This window comes from Hevea brasiliensis, chromosome 15, assembly GCF_030052815.1.
Source record: "Hevea brasiliensis isolate MT/VB/25A 57/8 chromosome 15, ASM3005281v1, whole genome shotgun sequence".
NCBI lineage: Eukaryota > Viridiplantae > Streptophyta > Magnoliopsida > Malpighiales > Euphorbiaceae > Hevea > Hevea brasiliensis.
Window position 1 is genome coordinate 57925349 of NC_079507.1, and position 18555 is coordinate 57943903.

Sequence of the window (18555 nt, forward strand, 5' to 3'; positions counted from 1 at the left end):
AAAGATCTGACAATCTGGAAGTCATTGGGTACTCTGATTCTGACTTTGCAGGCTGTGTAGATGATAGAAAATCTACTTCTGGTTACATCTTTATGATGTCTGGAGGAGCTGTTTCTTGAAAGAGTGCCAAATAGACACTTACCGCTACCTCCACTATGGAAGCAAAGTATGTTGCTTGTTATGAGGCCACTTGTCAAGCTATTTGGTTAAAGAAATTGATTTCTGGTATGCTTGTTGTTGAGAGCATCTCAAGGCTCTTGACCATTTATTGCGACAATGCTCCCGCTATTTGCTTCTCTCAAAATCACAGGAATTCTAGTCGAACTAAACATTTTGATGTCAAATTCCTGTTTGTTCGAGAGAAGATTCGTGACTCACAGACTCGGATTGAACATATTATTACCGATTGAATGATTACAGATCCGTTAACCAAAGGTTTACCCATTAGTGTTTTTTAGAAGCATGTTGCGCATATGGGTGTAGTGAAAACTTTTGATGATGCTTTAGTTTAGTGCGAGTCTGTTTTATATTACATTTGAGTTAGCATTTGTATGGAATGCTTAAACCATTGTCAAGCTATTTGCTATGAGGCCACTTGTTATGAGGCCAATTGTCAAGCTATTTGGTTAAAGAAATTGATTTCTGGTATGCTTGTTGTTGAGAGCATCTCAAGTCCCCTGACCATTTATTGCGACAATACTCTCGCTGTTTGCTTCTCTCAAAATCACAGGAATTCTAGTCGAACTAAACATTTTGATGTCAAATTTCTGTTTGTTTGAGAGAAGATTCGTGACTCACAGACTCGGATTGAACATATTATTACGGATTGAATGATTGCAGATCTGTTAACCAAAGCTTTACCCATTAGTGTTTTTCAGAAGCATGTTGCGCATATGGGTGTAGTGAAAACTTTTGATGATACTTTAGTTTAGTGGGAGTCTGTTTTATATTACATTTGAGTTAGCATTTGTATGGAATGCTTAAACCATTGTTTTGGACATATCTTGTCACATATTCCATTTAAATTCAATCTTTGTTTTTTGAGATTTTGTTGGCACATATATATAATATTGTTTTCCCTATCGGATTCAATGTTATTTTGTTTGCTATTACATTAACTGGATTTTATAGATTAAATTGCTTACTTGTTATTGGATATTGTTTTGTATTTTATTAATATGTACTTTTAGTTTAATAAATTGATTACTGCTATTCAAGTGGGAGATTGTTGGATTATTTATTTGTATCTGGATGTGGATTAGCATTAATCAATTGTTAGGCTCATTGACAGATTAAATAATGATATCAAATAATAAGTTTAGTAATTGGTAATATCTAAATGGATTGGGTCATGTGATTGGGCAAACCTGTAATGGATCAGGCTATCCATAAGCCTACTAAGAAAGAGACCCCAACTCTCAGTCCTATATATATATATATTCTGATAACTCCATTTAACATCAGATATAATTCATATAGAATTTGAAGTCTGTTGATATTGAGAGTTGTGAACCTAGTCTTTCACTTCCGTTATTCATTATTCATAGAAAATTATAGATACAAGCATATTTTCAAATAAACATATTCTTTAATAATGTAATATATAACTATTTAATTATTTCTAACACAGAATGTTTTAGTCAATTAGTTAATTAATGTACCTAGTCACTTGCGGCCTCGACTCTTATTTCTATTTACCACGGACCGGCGCCCACCCAAATCTCCTCTTGCATCTAGTCTGCAATCTGCTCTTTCCTTCTTTGACGTCGCCAGTCGCCTCCTATCGCTTTGAAGGATGGGCTGCATCATCTTTCTTGCCTTCCCTTGCCTCATGCTTCTCGCGGTCTCCTCTTCTCCAATAATTCAAATCGCTGCCATGATCAAAGCCTGATGTTATGCCTCCCCTTCCTCTTCCTTGCTTCAAGCTCTCATGATCTTAACCTCTAACTATCAATGTTCCTTCAATTCAATTCCTCTACAACTTTGGGTACTAATTTTTTGAGTTATTGAGTTCATTATTGATGTTTGGGTTTCTCTTTTATAACTTTTTTGTGTATTGAACTATTTATTGAAATTTTTGGCTAAGTTTGCAGGGCTTTTTTTTTTTCTTTTTTTAAATCGATTTGTTACTTGAAATTTCTCAAAAATGGATATTGGTTTTTCTTTGTTTTATGGAAAATTGTTGGGTATTGATTGAAATTTGAAAGTCAGATTAGGTGTCGATGCTTTTAATGAATGAACAAAATGAGGTAGCCCAAAATTAAACTATCAAATTAAACTGAATATTTATCCTTCAATATATTAGGTTTTTCTCTCTCTCTCGTTGAAATTTTAACACTTTTTTTCTTCATATATTTAGGTAGAAAGTAATATGTAAATTTATTAAAATATTAACGATTAAATAGAGGATTATAAAAATATAAAGATTAAGATTTATATTTTATTAAATTTTAGATATTAAATTATAATTTAACTTAATATTTTTAACGGTATTTAAATAATTTTCCTTATTTAGTAACGGTACATACTTCTTATAAGAATGTTAAACTCATGACCTACTTAACAAACTCAAGAACACATATTCAAAATTTTCCATATATTTTAATTTTCATTAGTAAAACTATTTAAATTTCATTTTACTTTAATAATTTATTATTATTTTATTTTTTAAAAACTTAACATGCTAAAACTTTTTATATTTGCAGGATTCTTATATTTGGAGGAAGGTCAATCAACTTACTCTTATCGGCCCTTGACTTTTTCTATGAAAATTACTATATGATAGGTTGTATGTAACTGGGAGAAATTTTTGCTTAGACCCTTCCTCATCTAACTGGGATTCGCATATTTGCGTATCATAGAACAGCTAAATTTTGTATTAATGCCTTGAATTGTGGGTGACGGCCACTGATCAGGGAGTTTACAGGAACGTTTCACTCATCAAGGCGAATTGTTTTCTCCTAAACTTCTATGATGGGAGCTTTCGTTTATCCGGACGTGCCCCTCAACGTTGCCGAATTGTTTTGGCTGCTCGTGAGGTGTTTGTTGTTTTGTTTAAATGAAGCGTTGACGCTGATGCATGTCCGGGTGTGTACAGGTTAAGGCTAACGGTAAGGAATATTCTTGTTTCGCTAATCTTGGAGCCAAATAATGTGTAATTATGAGAAGTTTGAGAACATAGCGTCATTGCTTGCGACTAACAGGTTCTTTATAGTGACACTTTAGTGTTTAGGGACAGAGAAGTCAGGGAATCTTATCAAATGCGCTGCAAAAAGGTTCCATCAATAATCAATTTAGCCATTGTTAATATGCAAGATCCATTCTGTTTCCAGGGAGTGGTAAATGCTTTTGGTTGCTTTTGAGTCCTCCAATTTGTTTATTGTAATTCTGTTCAAACCTTTTGCTCTTTCTCTCTCTCTCTGGGGTTACTTGTAGAGGATTGGATCAACTGTTATATAGCCTCACGCCCTCATGCGCATGCTCATGCTCATGTGTTCACTACTTGGAACTCTTTCTTTGCATCTACAGAGAAAACAAGTAAAAACTCGAAGGCAAAGATGCCAAAATGGGAGACAGATTCACCTGCAATGGTTGGTGGAAATGGCGTTTACAGCTATTACAGGAACTCTTACTATCAGGTATTCTTTCTGCTTATTAACTCAAGTTTTTTTGCTTTTATGTAATCTGCCAACTATTTGATTTCTGAAGAAATTTTTCTGTTCACTTTTGTGCAAAGATGTTCATGGGTACTAAAGTCAAGCTAGTGCATTTAGTTTGGGCCTTAAAAAATTCATTCAACAGTCATGACTGATCTCTGGATGTTTGTATGAAAATTTATACATAATAGTAAAGTCATAATCAATGGATTAGCTTAAAGGAACTTCTGCATTAAGGATCTTGAATTAGCTGCATGAGAATCTTTGAATTTTGTTTGTATGAAAGAATCAAAATGCCAATTAGTCATCTCCTTTTCATGGGAACTCATCAGCCTGGTTCTACAATTTAATCAACCAGAATAAATATGATTCTGAAAAGAAAGGGACTTAATTATGCTGCTAAACCGAGTCAGATCTTTAAGTCATGCGTGGTCATTGACATCATTTTAAATCTAGAAATTTAGTTCACAGTTTTATGTTAAATCCAGAGTATCTGGTTCATGTTTATATGTCCATCTGGTTGAGTACATGTGAATTTCTCTCTTTCACGATTAACATGATGCTTTAATGTTTTCATTTTCAACAATGCATCTATACTCAAAGGACCTTTCTATTTAATGTTCAACACTTCCTAGATCTGATAGCACTCAGCATTAATCAATATCTACATAGAATGACCGTCTACATGTTTCATTGTTTGGATTCTTATCTGTCGCAAGGTGTTTTGCGGTCGCCTGGACAAACACTCACCGAAGTGGGAAAGAGTGATGAGTCGCCACTTTAATTTTGAGGGAAATTAAAGAAAACCATTTGTGAAAATAAATTAAAATGAAACCACTTCAAAAACAGAGATTCTAGGTTCGGGGTCCGTAAACGGGTGGGGAAGGTGTTAGGCACCCCACCTCGTCCCTCAATGAGGGTAAGCAGATTTAACTCCAAGCTCTTTATAAACTAGAATTGGTAGTTAGGAGGTTCGAACGGAGATGTTAATCCTCTTGATAAAAGGGAATATTTGATTTTTCACCAATTCGGGTTACCCAGATATATAAATAAATGAGTCGACCCTTAGTGAGTTGCTGTTGCGTATTAGTTTTATTTTAGGGAATCATTTTACGTATTTGTTAAAATTTAATTTGGGAATCGGATAAGAACTCTCTTCCGTTCTCCTTTAAATATTTATTAAAATTTTGGTGGAGAATCGGATAAGAACTCTCCTCCGATCTCTTTAAAATATTTATTAAAATTTTTAGGCTTGAGAATCGGATAAGAACTCTCCTCCGATCTCTTTAAAATATTTATTAAAATTTTTAGGCTTGAGAATCGGATAGGAACTCTCCTCCGATCTCTTCTAAATATTTATGAAAATTTTGGATGAGAATCGGATAAGAACTCTCCTCCGATCTCTTTAAAATATTTATTAAAATTTTGGGCTTGAGAATCGGATAAGAACTCTCCTCCGATCTCTTTTAAGTATTCATTAAAATTTTCAGGGAGAATCGGATAAGAACTCTCCTCCGATCTCTTTTAAATATTTATTAAAATTTTAGGTTGAGAATCGGATAAGAACTCTCCTCCAATCTCTTTAAAATATTTATTGGGAGTCGGATAAGGACCTTTCCGACCTCTCGAAGTTTGATTACAGTTACACCTCGTAAGAGCCTAAGACTAAGGGTTTTGGCATTCAAAGATGCGGGGATCGGAATAAGGCTTCTTTGAACTCATTGGTACCTTGTGACTAGACAGGGGATACCAAACTGAATTTTCCGACCTTCCTATGTGGTCGCCTTACCAGTACCTTTTGATACCCGATCTATTCCATTTATTTATCTAAGGTTCGGTTTTACTCTGCCTTGTGACGTCTTACCCAATTGTCTTTTGTGTTATTCTAGTGATTCGGCCTTACTATTTTCCTGACTTGTTATTCAGACCTTTTATTATTTTAAAGAAACGCTTAAGATACAGTTACCTACATTTTATCCAACTACTTATACGCTACTCGGGACTAGAACTCTTGCATTTAGAAGCAACAAAGATTAACAAAAGAATGGACTGGTTAACAAAGAAGTAAACTCGAGAATGACCCTCTCCGCATTTTATAACGCGATATAAACTTGGTGAAAATTACAAACATAAAGATAAAGGAAATACGTAAAATAAAACGAGCCCTTGATAAAGCAGAGATATAAGCACTCACCTGTAGGGAGCCGAATCTACTGAACTAACTATAGAATCGTAAAACGTAATGGGACTGCGGGCTGATTAGCCTGAGGGCTGAGGTTCGCCTTGAAATGAAGGATGCTTCGCTAAAATACAGTCAGGTCAAAATAATAACCGAGTTGAATGAAGTTGAGCTTAGACAATGGGAGTGGAAATAAAGATAGCAAAGAACTGAAAGTGAGAGCGTCACAGGATAATGAACGAACTGAAAACGGAGAGTTTCAGTATTCAAAAATCCCTTTGCAAGAAAACACTTCAGAAAACTGGTTTCAAAAGTTTTTCTTATGAAAGCTTAAAATTAGCAGAGTAACGAACTGAATTAAGTTTCAGAGTTCTTCCGCTATAATAACTACCTCTTTCTTTTGTCCTCCCCTTGAACAATTTTCATGCAGGTATTTATAGGAACCGGGTGCTCCCCATGAAGAGTCAGGATTTGTTTTGAGGGAGATGGAGGGTCAGGATTTTAAAGGACACGATCTGAGGCTCGGGAATTAAAGAGAATCAGAACGGACGGCTGAGATCTCTTCCGAAATATTTGTCCTTTCTCTCTTCTAATCTAACGGCCCAAAATTTTCTTGTCAAGAGCGATCCGAGGGCTAGGAGTGAAAGGCGATGGTCTTGTCGTCTTCTTCTTTAATCCAAGGGCTCCGGGCTCGTCCTTACAAGTCGGATCAACGGTGGAGATTAGGATGTACAGCACTGTCATGACATATTCTGGCACATGTCAGTAATGCGGGCGATTCTGGGGCGTGCGGTAGAGATTTCATCTGCAACGCTTTAACTACCTCGGCTCTAATTATGACGACAGCGGTAGGCGTCTTATTCTCTTTGTTTTCCGATCTCCTCTCCTTTCCGGTCTTTCCAACATGATGCTTTTCCGATCTCTTATGCCGGGCTCCTCTTTTCCGATCTCTCCTACTCCAGTCTCTTCCTTCATCCGGTCCGGTTCAGTCAAAGCATTTATTCTCTCGATTTCTGAGGTATTCGCTTCGTTTTCCGCCCGCAATAAATGCTCGGATTTTCCTATATATATACCTTCAACCGGGAAGCCCCCCGCATTTGATTTTCTCCTCTTCCTTCTCACAATTCCTGTTCTAACTGCTCCGGCAGTAGTCCCGGCCATGATAGTGGCTTTTGATCTTTTTCCGATTGTGCTTCTTATTCTCCGACTGAAAATTTACGACCCCGGTGATCGGAGAATTATGATAACCTCATTTGATGATAGTGGGAGAACCGGACTAACTTACCGACCTGGATTGAGGATTTCGATCGTGTCAATCTCGAATCGTTCGGCCTATATAATCGGCGAACTGACTTCGGGCGAGAAGACTGCTAATATTTCCCTTACCATTGGTGACTGCGCCTTGAAGTTCATTTGGCTCCTCACCACATTGAGTGTCCCAACAGCGGCTCGGTTTTGAGCAATAACATTGATGACGACCTCTCTCATCCTCATGAGAGTAATAGTCCCCTCATCTAAGCTGTACATCTGTCCGATGTCGATGGCTGGCCTAACACATCTTTTGACTCAGCCACGAGACTAGACTTTGACATAGGTCTTTATTAGATGGGATGTACTGCCGATCTCTAGAGATCGCCCAAATGATGTAGTCCGACCTTTAATGTAATCCGATCCTTAGAGATCGCCCAAATGATGTAATCCAAGCTTTTCGGAAATAAAATTTTATTTTGACAACTATCATTTTATTATTATTTCATTGGTTATTTTCCGATCTCCGAAGTATTTATCCGATCCGATTCATAATTCAAAACACCTTAATCTACCGCTCTATAGTTTACCGCTCTCTTTATGGAATCTTCGGAATATTCGTGAGACGTGTCAGAAAAGACTGGCGGATCTCGTTAACCGATGCGCTGCTTGGGACATCGTGAGCATTAAATGCTCGGACGGGTATAAATAGGGGAAGGGTTAGCCAGTTGCTCCCTTATGTCATTTTTAGCCTCTCGCGAACAACTTCAAAATTCTCTCGTTTTCTCAAGTTCCTCCAACACCGATCAGACTCCGGTAAGGGTTTTGATCCTTCTTTTAGTTTAAATTCTTTGTTTCCTTTGAAAATGAGCGGCGCCGAGGGTCAGAGAGCGGCAAGCCCCCCTTCCGTTCAGATCTCGTGGTCATCTGATGAAGTGGAGGTGGTCGGACCAAGCGTGCGACCTGAACCTCCTAGGGTCTCTGTTCCAGCTCGGGGGCAAGCAGCACCATCAAGGCATGTACTTTCTTCAGGGAGGGAAAATCTTCCCATGAACGAGCTGCCATCAATTCTTCAAGAAACCGACCTATAATCGTTCAGCCAAGAATACAACATTCATCCTGATTCATTCGAACTCATCCGGTGTCACGGCGATTTCCGAGCCGATCACTTCTTCGAAGAGAATGATACGATTATAGTATATGAAGAGCAACTAAAAGCCGGGCTGCGGTTCCCTCTTGACGACTTCTTCAAGGAAGTCTTAAAATTTCACCAAGTGTGCATAGCCCAAGTCCACCCGAACTCGTAGCGGATCCTAGTAGCCTTCAGAGGCCTCTGCCGAGCTAAGGGATTGCGTCCTATAGCTAAGGTATTCGCCGAACTACATAGATTAACTCGTCGAAAGGACAACGAGTATTGGTTCTTCCAGGCGAAGCCGCATTGCGGGCTTTTCACCGATCTGCCTTCCTCCCTGAAGAATTGGAAGAACTGCTTCTTTACCCTTAGGAGCAAAATTCCAAATGGCTTTGAAGGTTTTTCTCGCAGGTGGCTGCACCAGGGCCCCGTACTTCCGAAGCGCCTCACTCTAAATAGGGAAGAGGGCCTGATGGTGATAGAGCTGAAAGATCAGGCGAGCAGAGAGAAGTTCTCTTGTTTAGATGCGGTGACTGCTGAACTGCATCACTGGACAATGGAGTTGATCACCGGCGAAAATCGGGGGCTTCAGCTCTCTGACCTCGGCATCGGTATTTTCCTATATCTCAGATCTTTGGACCTTAGCGATCTCACTGACCTCTTCTTTGTGCAGGTATGACAAGCGGCGAAGCTTCGAAGGAGAGCCGAAAGCGGAAGAAGGAGGTCTCCCGGAAGGTGCGGGAGATGAAGTGTTCCGAGCTGCTTCAAACGCCCGGTCATGAACCTAGGGAAATACAAGGAGGCTCATCTCAACCCTCGGGACCGCCGGTCATAGAAGTGGTTCGATCTCCTCCTCGCCAAAAGGAGCCGCCTCCACCTCCTCCAATCGCTTCGAGTGCGGAAGGGGGTCCTTCCCAACCTCCTGTAAGGACCCTTTCCCGTGGTGCCCAAATCTTGATTCATTCGCTGGAGTAGAACCGCACGGTTCGAGAGAACCCGGGTTTTGCTAAGGTCTTGGGGTCCTCCATCTGCCTCTGGGAGGATCAGGATAGGCTGTCTCTGGAAAATCTTGATGACATCCTGACCCGATCCATGAGCCTGAACGTGGAGTGTTTGGTGAATCAGCACATCGTTCGGGAGAAGGCTCACCGCCTGGGTAAGGAGGTTGAGAAGATGGGGCATGAAGTGGCTTCCCTCCGATCCCAACTCTCATCCGCTCAGAACTACATATTTGAAATTGAGGGGCGGATGAAGTTCTACGAGGACAAGCTGGCCAAGCAAGCTCATGTTCTGGCCGAGCGAGATCATGTTCTTGAGGAAGTTCAGGCGCTTCGAGCCGGTGAAGTTGCTCACCTCACTGAGGAGCTCAAAGCGAAAGAGGAAGAGGCGGTAACAAGGGAGGCCGGCGCTTATGTAAATGCTCACAGGGACCTCTTGGCCGAGCTCAAGAAGCGTTATCCCGAGGAGGACTTTTCTGGATGGTCGACCTGGCTCCCCAAGACGAAGAGGAAAGCGAGGAGGAGGCTGAGGGTGAGAGAGGAAGTGAGCAAAATGTAGATCAGGCTGGGGGTGATCCTCCAGCCGAATGACTTGTATAAACTTTAATATGAAATGAAATTTCCTTTTTTGTTCAGTGAACGGATGTGATCGGAAAATCTCTAAATTACTTAAGCACTTGATTGTCTGAGCATATTAAAACAACTAAAAGTTATTATTAATCTAAGTGTAAGAGGTCGAAAGACACAATAAGCATGAGATCGGCAGGGAACCAACGCTAAACGGTACTTGATTAAAATTGGAAATTTGGCTTGAACACTTAAGATCGGGATCATCATTAAACCGGATTGGAACCTTAACTTTATTATTCCCAAACTTTTAAATGAAAGATCGGCAATAAGACTGGTGTCACGAAGGCCTAATGTTGGTTCAATTTCGTTTGTCAAGAGAGATCGGGAATGTAATTGACTAGTCAGGAGATTTGACAATTGGTTTGAGAGGTCGGTGAGGCTTTAAATGACATGGGGACTTAGTATTGATTCGATTCCTTTCGAGGAGAGGTCGGAAATGTGGTTGTCCGGCAAAGAGAGATCGGAAATATAATTGGCTGGCAAAGGGAGACCTAGTGCTGGAGATTGGTTTCGAAATTTATTGATTCCGGGGATCGGCCAAAATATGGTGTCGACATTATCTCATCCAGAATGTAGACCTGAGACTTTAGTGGTCAAAACCACCATATTTGAATTTAAGAACTGTTGGAGTTAAGCTAGTCTAGTCAATTGTCATTTCTTGGTGTAAATTGGAGTTATAACATCTGATGAGTTATCTTGACCCATCTTTTACAGAGAAAAATGGTTGGTGTTCTAAAGGAACGAATTAATGAGGTGATTGCTACAAAGGTGGACTTCAGCTATATTCCCCTTGCTTCGAATACATTTCATCTTGCAGATTTGGGATGTTCAGTTGGACCAAACACTTTTTATCATTTCCATGATTTAATAGTGTTAGAAGAAAGAATACAAGTAATGAAGAAAATGATTGTGTATTTGTCTGTGTTTTTGTCTATTACTTATTTACAGAGATATTGCATTTATTTATACATGAGAATATGAGCTAATTTAGATAAGAATAATAATTGCTATAATTATGCTATAAATCTCCTATAATCATATTAATTACTGTAATTATGCTAATTGCTATAATTATGCTAACACCCCCCCTCAAACTCAAGGTGGTAGCGCATGTGCCAACTTGAGTTTGCTTAAGAGATCCTGAAAGCGAGTGGGATGATGCGTTTTGGTGAATATATCAGCGGTTTGGCTGATAGAGGAGACAGGAATCAAACTGAACGGGTAGAACGACGAAGAGTAGTGCTAGGAGCAGATGCAGGCGCAGGTACTGGATCAACAACTGGTGCAGATTCAACAGAGACAGGTAAACTGGACGGGTAGAACTACGAAGAGTAGTGCTAGGAGCAGATGCAGGCGCAGGTACTGGATCAACAACTGGTGCAGATTCAACAGAGACAGGTAAACTGGACGGGTAGAACTACGAAGAGTAGTGCTAGGAGCAGATGCAGGCGCAGTATCGATCAACAATCGTGCAGATTCAACAGAGGCAGTTAAACTGGACTGGTAGAACGACGAAGAGTAGTGCTAGGAGCGGATGCGCAGTGCATCGATCAACACCTGGTGCAGATTCAACAGAGGCAGGTGTAGTTGGACTAATATTGAGCACATCACAATCACCTGGATCAGGATTTGGAAACGGCTCTTTGGTATAATAACAGAAATAAAAGAATGAACCAGAACATGTTGTAGAGAGAGAAGAGAGACCCCAGAAACTATAAATAAAAGCTTTACGGCTCTGATACCATGTTAGAAGAAAGAATACAAGTAATGAAGAAAAGGATTGTGTATTTGTCTGTGTCTTTGTCTATTACTTATTTACAGAGATATTGCATTTATTTATACATGAGAATATGAGCTAATTTAGACAAGAATAATAATTGCTATAATTATGCTATAAATCTCCTATAATCATATTAATTACTGTAATTATGCTAATTGCTATAATTATGCTAATTGCTATAATCATGCTAACAAATAGAAGCTATCAAGCAAAAGTATCAATTGCAGGGCTTTGCATCTCACATGCCAGAATTCCAAGTTTTCTTTAATGATCAAGCAATGAATGACTTCAACACCTTGTTCACCTCTCTTACACAAGAAAGGCAGTACTTTGCAGCTGGGGTGCCGGGTTCTTTCTATGACAGATTATTTCCCAATTCCTCTCTCCATTTTGTGCATTGCTCTATGTCACTCCATTGGCTGTCTAAGGTGCCAGAAGAGTTGTTAGATGAGAATTCTCATGCATGGAACAAAGGAAGGGTTCACTACGCAAATGCTCCAAATGAAGTAGTCAATGCATATTCATCTCAGTTTGCCAAGGCCATGGAAAACTTTCTGAATGCTAGATCTGAAGAACTTTTGACTGGGGGGATGATGATAATAGTCACACTAGGTATCCCCAGTGGAATGCCTTTTTCTGAGCTCCCTAATAGCTTGCTGTTTGAATGTATGACATTGAGCCTTTTGAATATGGTGAAAGAGGTAAGGTGGTGATCAGCTTGTATTTCCAGGATTAGCTTTGCTATAATAGTTTACATTTGTAATCATTTTAATATTATAGACAAAATATTGATGTGGTTTGAGAAGTCTGTCTAGGAAGAAGGTAATAGATTTAAGTCTTTTGCTATTAACAACATTTCAAATTGGTTATAAATAACTGAAGTATCAGGTATTAAGTTTGTTGCTTACAATCACAAACTAAAAACATCAGCAATGGTGTTGCCATTTTACTTTGAAAGAGGCTACCCTGTTATGCTGGATGGGCACCTAATCAGTGACTGTTTGTATGATGCAGCAGGGATAGAAAATCTCAATTGAACTTCCATGTAGTTTGCACTAAACTCTGCTCGACACATGCATATGGGTTCATACTTGCTTTATCATATAAATCTAGATAATTTCTCGCTTGGTAATTATTAACTATTTCTCAGAAGACAACTAAGTGACTATCACCTTGTCATTCATTGGGTAAATCTGAATAACCAATCTTTCCTACAGGGATTAATCAGTGAAGCTCAAGTAGACTCTTTCAACTTGCCATTTTATACTGTTTCTCCAGGGGAGATGACAAAGCTCATAGAAAGAAATGCTTGTTTCAGCATTGAGAGAATGGAGTTGACAGACCCTGCACCTTGGCTTGATGGTCCAGTTAATATGCGAGAATGGGTGGTTCATGTAAGAGCTGCAATGGAAGAATTGTTCAGCAAACACTTTGGAAGAGAAATTGTTGGTGAAATATTTGATCGGTTAATTAAAGAACTAACCGACCATTCTCACCAGCTGGAATCAAAATACAAGGAGAAAACTCTTCTTTTCATTGCTTTGAAGCGTAAAAGGTTCAGTTCGAAATCAACTTGATACTATCTGCTTAGTTTGTTTGTTTGTTTTTTCCTGCATCTCTCTTTGATCTCTCTGTGGCCTTTCCTCTGCTGCCCCACCTGCTTTTCATCCATATTACTCATTTATGATGCAGAACATTTTGGTTTATGACATGTATGCCTAATTAAATGTTCTTGTCTGAGATGTAGCCTCACCTCTCTTATTTGGAAATCCTCTAAAAATTTTTATGGTGAATTTGTTTATGCCTACAGAGGATGATTTTGCTTTGTGCAGGTCAAGTCAAGGGTTTTAGGCGAGAGTTTTCAAGCCTGAACCTCACTAACTATATCTACATATCCATTTAAAGAAAGAAGAATGAGCATTTGGGCCATAATAAGTAGTCCAATATCATTAATTCAATAGTAAATGCGAGACTATCTAAGAGTAAATGTAATGTTGGTCATCATGGAGAAAACATAGGAGAATAATGACGAATGATGCAGATGAAGGTAACGACTAACGAAGATGGCAACAATAGGGGTTCTAACTTCTTAAAGCTTACAGGAAATGAAAATTCCTGAGTTATTTGAAATATATACTACAGATTTACTATTCCCGTTCATCTACGTTTTGTTGATTTCTTCTTTTAATTTGTTATATTGGTTAACAACTCACAGGAAATTCCTACAAAACTAATTTCTGACAAAATATAGACACAAAGGAAAATGAACAATCTAGCTAATTAATACTCCAAGTTTTTGCTGCTTGCAAGATATCTCCAACCAGGTTTCAATTTTGTAAATGCGACTTGTAACAGTATACAAAGATACTACGTAAGTGAATATGGCCGCAGCTTCTTATCACAATGATAGCGTATGCTATCATCTGAGATCTGAATAATTTAGTAGTTTTATTGAATTTAAATTTGTTAGAGATATAATTTTATTTTTAGGACATTTAAGTTCTTAGGTTTAATATTTTCTTAATATAGTATAAAAGTCACTCAAAACAAAAAATTTAGAGCTGGAATTCTAATATATTCATTTATTAATTAAAATTTTCAACATGTTTCCAAATGTTACCATCTTTATTGTAATGTTTCACATCGGTAAAAAAAAAAAAATTGTGGATTTATATAGCCTAAACCTAATAATCAAAAATAATTTGGATTAATCATTTTTAGTCTATTATTGTATAGTAAAATTATTTAGATTAGTTGAGCCTAGGTGTCACAATTGGTATAAGTTATTTTGGGTCAGAAAATCGTGCGGAACCCAAGCCCAATTATAAAAAATAACTTGAGTTAATCATTTTAGGATTAATAGGCCCAACTTGTGTAGGGTTGATGGGCATGTAAGAAAAAGACAACTCATGACTAGAGAGAAGGCGGAGCCAAAGACTAAGATACTTATTTCATATAGGTATTTTATGATAATTTTGTATCTATTTTGTCTTTATTATTGAGTACTTTTTATGTTTTTGATCTTTATTTTAGTTAAATTGTTAATTTTAGTTATTTTACATTTAATTATTAAAATTTTGATATTTTTGATAGGTTTTATGGTGATTTGAAGGTCAATGATATGATACAATAGAAGATGATTTGAGATGGTTTGGAATTTTGAAGAATAAAAAAAATTGAAGAGATTATGTTTTAATATCTAAACTGACTGAAATTTGCTTAAGATATTGCATAAGATATACTGAATCCTACTCATGGCATGTTGCAGTGCTTATGTGACAGTGGGTATATTGCAAGTCAAGCGTAGTGAAAAGGCAGCTTCAAACTGCCAAATTTTGTATAAGGAGGTGCTTAACTAGTGTCGCTAGGTAGTACAACACTTAAAATCTTGCTTAAGACCCAACATTAAGTATGGCAAAATCTAACACTGGGTATGACAAAATCTGACATTGGGTATTGTACATAAGTAAATTTTTATACCTTATCATATGAGCACTCAATTGTCTTTACCCCTTTTTGACCTATTTTAAGGCGGATTTCTGACCATATAAAATATCATATTCTAATCTTTTCCGCAAGAAGTAAAAGAGAGAAACGCAAGAAAAGAAAAGAAAGAGAAGGATGCCATTATTCTGCTAGATTTTGAAAACTGTTAGAAATGTCAGAAGCTGCTGAATTTAGAGATTTCATCTGAGTTTTTCTATTTTTAGCTCATTTTCATGTTTCTTTTATTCTTTTTCATTATTTTCTCTTGTAAATATTACCAAGAGTGAGTAGAAATTTCATATTTTAGAGTTGGGTAATATATTTTGAATTTATTTTTATTCCAGAAGTTTTTATTCTTTTCTTTATGTGCTTTATGACTTACCTAATGTGGATCCCATTGGCTCTAGTTCTTAATCTTTGATAAAACGACCGAAATTTAAAATCATTGATAGGTAATCAAGAATTTGAATTTAAAACACCTACATTTAGAGATAAACTGTAACACCCCAAAAATTTTAAATTTTAGTATTTTATGAATAATATTGATATTTTAATTTTATTTAAATTTTAAGAAATTATTTGAGATTTTTCGGATTTTAAAAATAGGGTTCGATTTTTTGAAAATATAAACTTTGATGATTAAAAAAAAAATAATAATTTAAAGACCACGTGGTAAAACTAAAAATATATTTGGAGTCTACGAATTTTCTGAGTTTTCTAGAATTTTTTAGGAATTTTTGGACCTCGTTTTTGGTCCTAAGACAGAGTAAAAATTCAAAATTTTGTATTCTGAATCGAACCGGCCAAATCGAATCAGACCTGATCGGATCGGATCGATCGAATCGGACCGGATCGGATCGGTCGAATCGGACCGGCCTTCTTCTTCCTTTTTCTTCCTCTCCCACGTGCGTTTCTTCTCCTCTCTTCCTCTTCCGTTTTCTCTCTCCTCCCTCCTCCCCTTGCCGCGCCGCAGCCTCCCCAGCCACCCTAGCTCACCGGCGCGCCACCCCACCCCTTCCCCACGGCCGGCCGCTGCCCCAAACGGCTGGAAAACGCGCGCGAACGCCCCTCCCTTTCGTGCGCAACCGTTCGTCTTCCCGATCAAAATCCGGCCGTTCCGGCCACCAATCAGACTGGGTCTTGTGTCTAAATCCATCTACTCGTCGAGAGCTTTCCATAGACACCAAGAACACCGAAATCCATCTAGCAGTTTGTCCAATTTTTGCCCGGGAAGTTTTAGCCCATTTTGAATTTTGGGCTAGATTTCTCACAAACCGTAAACCTCACGAGAAAACCGAGAGTACCATAGTGCTCCACTCGTCGAGAGCTTCGCGGCGATATAAATTTCAAATTTTTTCGACATCGTTTTTCGGTGGGTCCCACGGAACTTCGCAGTGTTTTTCCAAGCGTTTAATGAGCTTAGAAAATTCAGTAAAATTTATGTACTAACCCCCGTGTTGTGAGCTTCGTGTAGGTATCTTCAATTCACGAATTTGGTTAAATTGTCCGGTTCAGGAATTTCCGCGATAGACCTGGCACTGGAAAAAGTCTCCGAATTGAATCGAGGTTTTGGCTACCCCACCATTGTCACACGTCCCGAGCTCGTCCCCGGAGTCAGAATTGGCAAAGGTAAACCCAAACCTTGCTTTTTCGTAATTTTCTAGTGCTTAAATAGGATTAAAAATCCATAAAATATTCATGGTAGCCCAGAAAATTATGATTCTTTTTGCAATAGCCTAGTAATATTGCTAAAGACCGCAGGGCAAAGTTTTAGAATTTTTAGAGCTTGTTTGGGTAGTTTTGCAAAAATGATCAATTATAAGGACTAAATTGAAATTTTACATATTGTGATGGATGATTGATTTGATGGGCCCAGGAGGGGCTGTGTGATGTGATTGAGTTGTGGATATATGGATTGTGAATATAGAAGTGTGTTTTGAGCCCTTTTGCAGGTTGGGTAGGTCCTAGGTATAGGGGAGATTCTGCCAGATTTTCGGCACGACTTAGGACGTATTTGGTCTTTTCTTGATTTTTATTGAGTCAATTGTATTAAATAATTGTAATGTAATTGTCAGGTGAGCCGGGACAGCCTTCTTCCTCCGCTCAACCGCCACAGTGATTGCTGTCAAGTTTGTAAGTAAAATATTAATTTTAATTGTAATTTCGATATTATTATATGTTTAAGCATGCCCATGAATCACTTATATGCATATATCTATGTAGATAAATCCTAGGCACGATTTATGTTGCATTCATAACTGTGAAAATGCCATGTATGTTGTTGTGATAATTTGGAGCAGTGTGCGTGCATTGGCGTGCGTGTGATGTGGTGTGGACTATGGATAGGACGGGTAGTCACGGCTTGAGTTCTTCGCTGGGACCCGATCCTTCGGGGGTAGTCATGGCTTGAGTTCTTCGCTGGGACCCCGATTTGGTTTATTAAGCGAAAGTCTAGTTAGAGTTCTTCGCTGGCACCAGGTTGGATTTAAGAGAGCTATATAGGGGATCAGCTCCCATATATTATGATTGATATTATTGGGTGTGTGAGTGCTCCAAATTACCTTTTTGCTGTTATGATGTGAATTTATTGCTGATGCTGCATTTCACTCCACAGGGTGCATTAGTTTTAGATAGTTATAGAGATTATGGTTAAAATTGATATTTTACTCTCTGAGTTAAACGCTCACTCCTGTTCAATATTTTTTTCAGGCTACAGGAGGATTTTATTGTGGTTAACCTGCTTTTCTCCTTCGCAGGTTGTCTATCAATATTTGTGTAATTTTATTTACTCCTAGAATTTTCGCATGTGCTAGAATTATTTATTTAAATTGGGTCTGTAATGTGAATTCTTATTTTGGACCTATAAAATTATTATCATATGCATGTTTGATGGACTGGATAAGGGAGCTGAGCTCCCATTTGTTTTTATGATGATATGAGTATGTGGAGGGTGAGCTGAGCTCCCCAATTGATTATTATTGTGTTTACAGGTCGGGTGAGTCAATAACTCCCCGTTGAAAGGTCCATTTTATGGTCGGACTCTGTCCGGTTGTTTTCTTGAAATTGGGCCCAAATGAGCCTTAGAGTTGGGTTAATGAATAGTTAGGCTTACTACGGGCCTCGGGGGCTTTAGGCTGGCCCAGGTCCTAGTGCCGGTCCGGCCCATAGGTTGGGTCGTGACAAATGTGGTATCAGAGCTGAGGCTCTAGATTTTTAGGGAATGTTTGTCTAAAGTATTGGGAAGAGTCTAATAGGAGTCACATGCGGAAAATAAGGTCCACATTCGTCTTGTATTGTTATCTTTGCTTCTAGTTTCTGCTTCATATATTGTGTGTAAACATGAGTCTATAGAGCTGTGTAAGGTGTAATTTTGAATTTTGTGGGCTAATGCTGCTGAATTTTAGGAAAATGCGTAGAAGCAGGAGAGCTGCCACTGCACCAGAACC

The 18555-nt window shown here is 38.3% G+C and overlaps 1 protein-coding gene across 11 annotated transcripts; it reads left to right on the plus strand.

Moving 5' to 3' along the window:
- The first annotated feature begins 1647 nt into the window (after positions 1 to 1647).
- LOC110658648 (loganic acid O-methyltransferase) lies at positions 1648 to 13835 on the plus strand. Of its 11 annotated transcripts, none has more exons than XM_058137339.1 (5): positions 1648 to 1987; positions 3529 to 3638; positions 11851 to 12324; positions 12841 to 13178; positions 13456 to 13835. In XM_058137339.1, exons 1-5 carry the CDS (start codon positions 1954 to 1956, stop codon positions 13472 to 13474), a joined length of 975 nt encoding a protein of 324 aa, XP_057993322.1. In that variant the 5' UTR covers positions 1648 to 1953; the 3' UTR covers positions 13475 to 13835. The 11 variants fall into 11 exon arrangements, 7 of the variants coding, with proteins under 7 accessions (XP_057993322.1, XP_021672056.2, XP_057993320.1 ...); XM_021816364.2 differs by lacking the exon at positions 13456 to 13835 and adding an exon at positions 2706 to 3110 and having other exon boundaries at positions 12841 to 13363; XM_058137337.1 differs by lacking the exon at positions 13456 to 13835 and adding an exon at positions 2786 to 3110 and having other exon boundaries at positions 12841 to 13363.
- Positions 13836 to 18555: the final 4720 nt, after the last annotated feature.

What these genes read in the sequence shown, in the direction of transcription:
- LOC110658648 (XM_058137340.1), top strand. Translation starts at nt 1,954, where the DNA reads ATGTTCCTTCAATTCAATTCCTCTACAACTTTGG. An exon ending in CAATTCCTCTACAACTTTGG is followed by an intron (nt 1,988 to 3,528) that starts GTACTAATTTTT and finishes TTGCATCTACAG; the next exon opens with AGAAAACAAGTAAAAACTCG. An exon ending in TTTTGAATATGGTGAAAGAG is followed by an intron (nt 12,325 to 12,840) that starts GTAAGGTGGTGA and finishes TCTTTCCTACAG; the next exon opens with GGATTAATCAGTGAAGCTCA.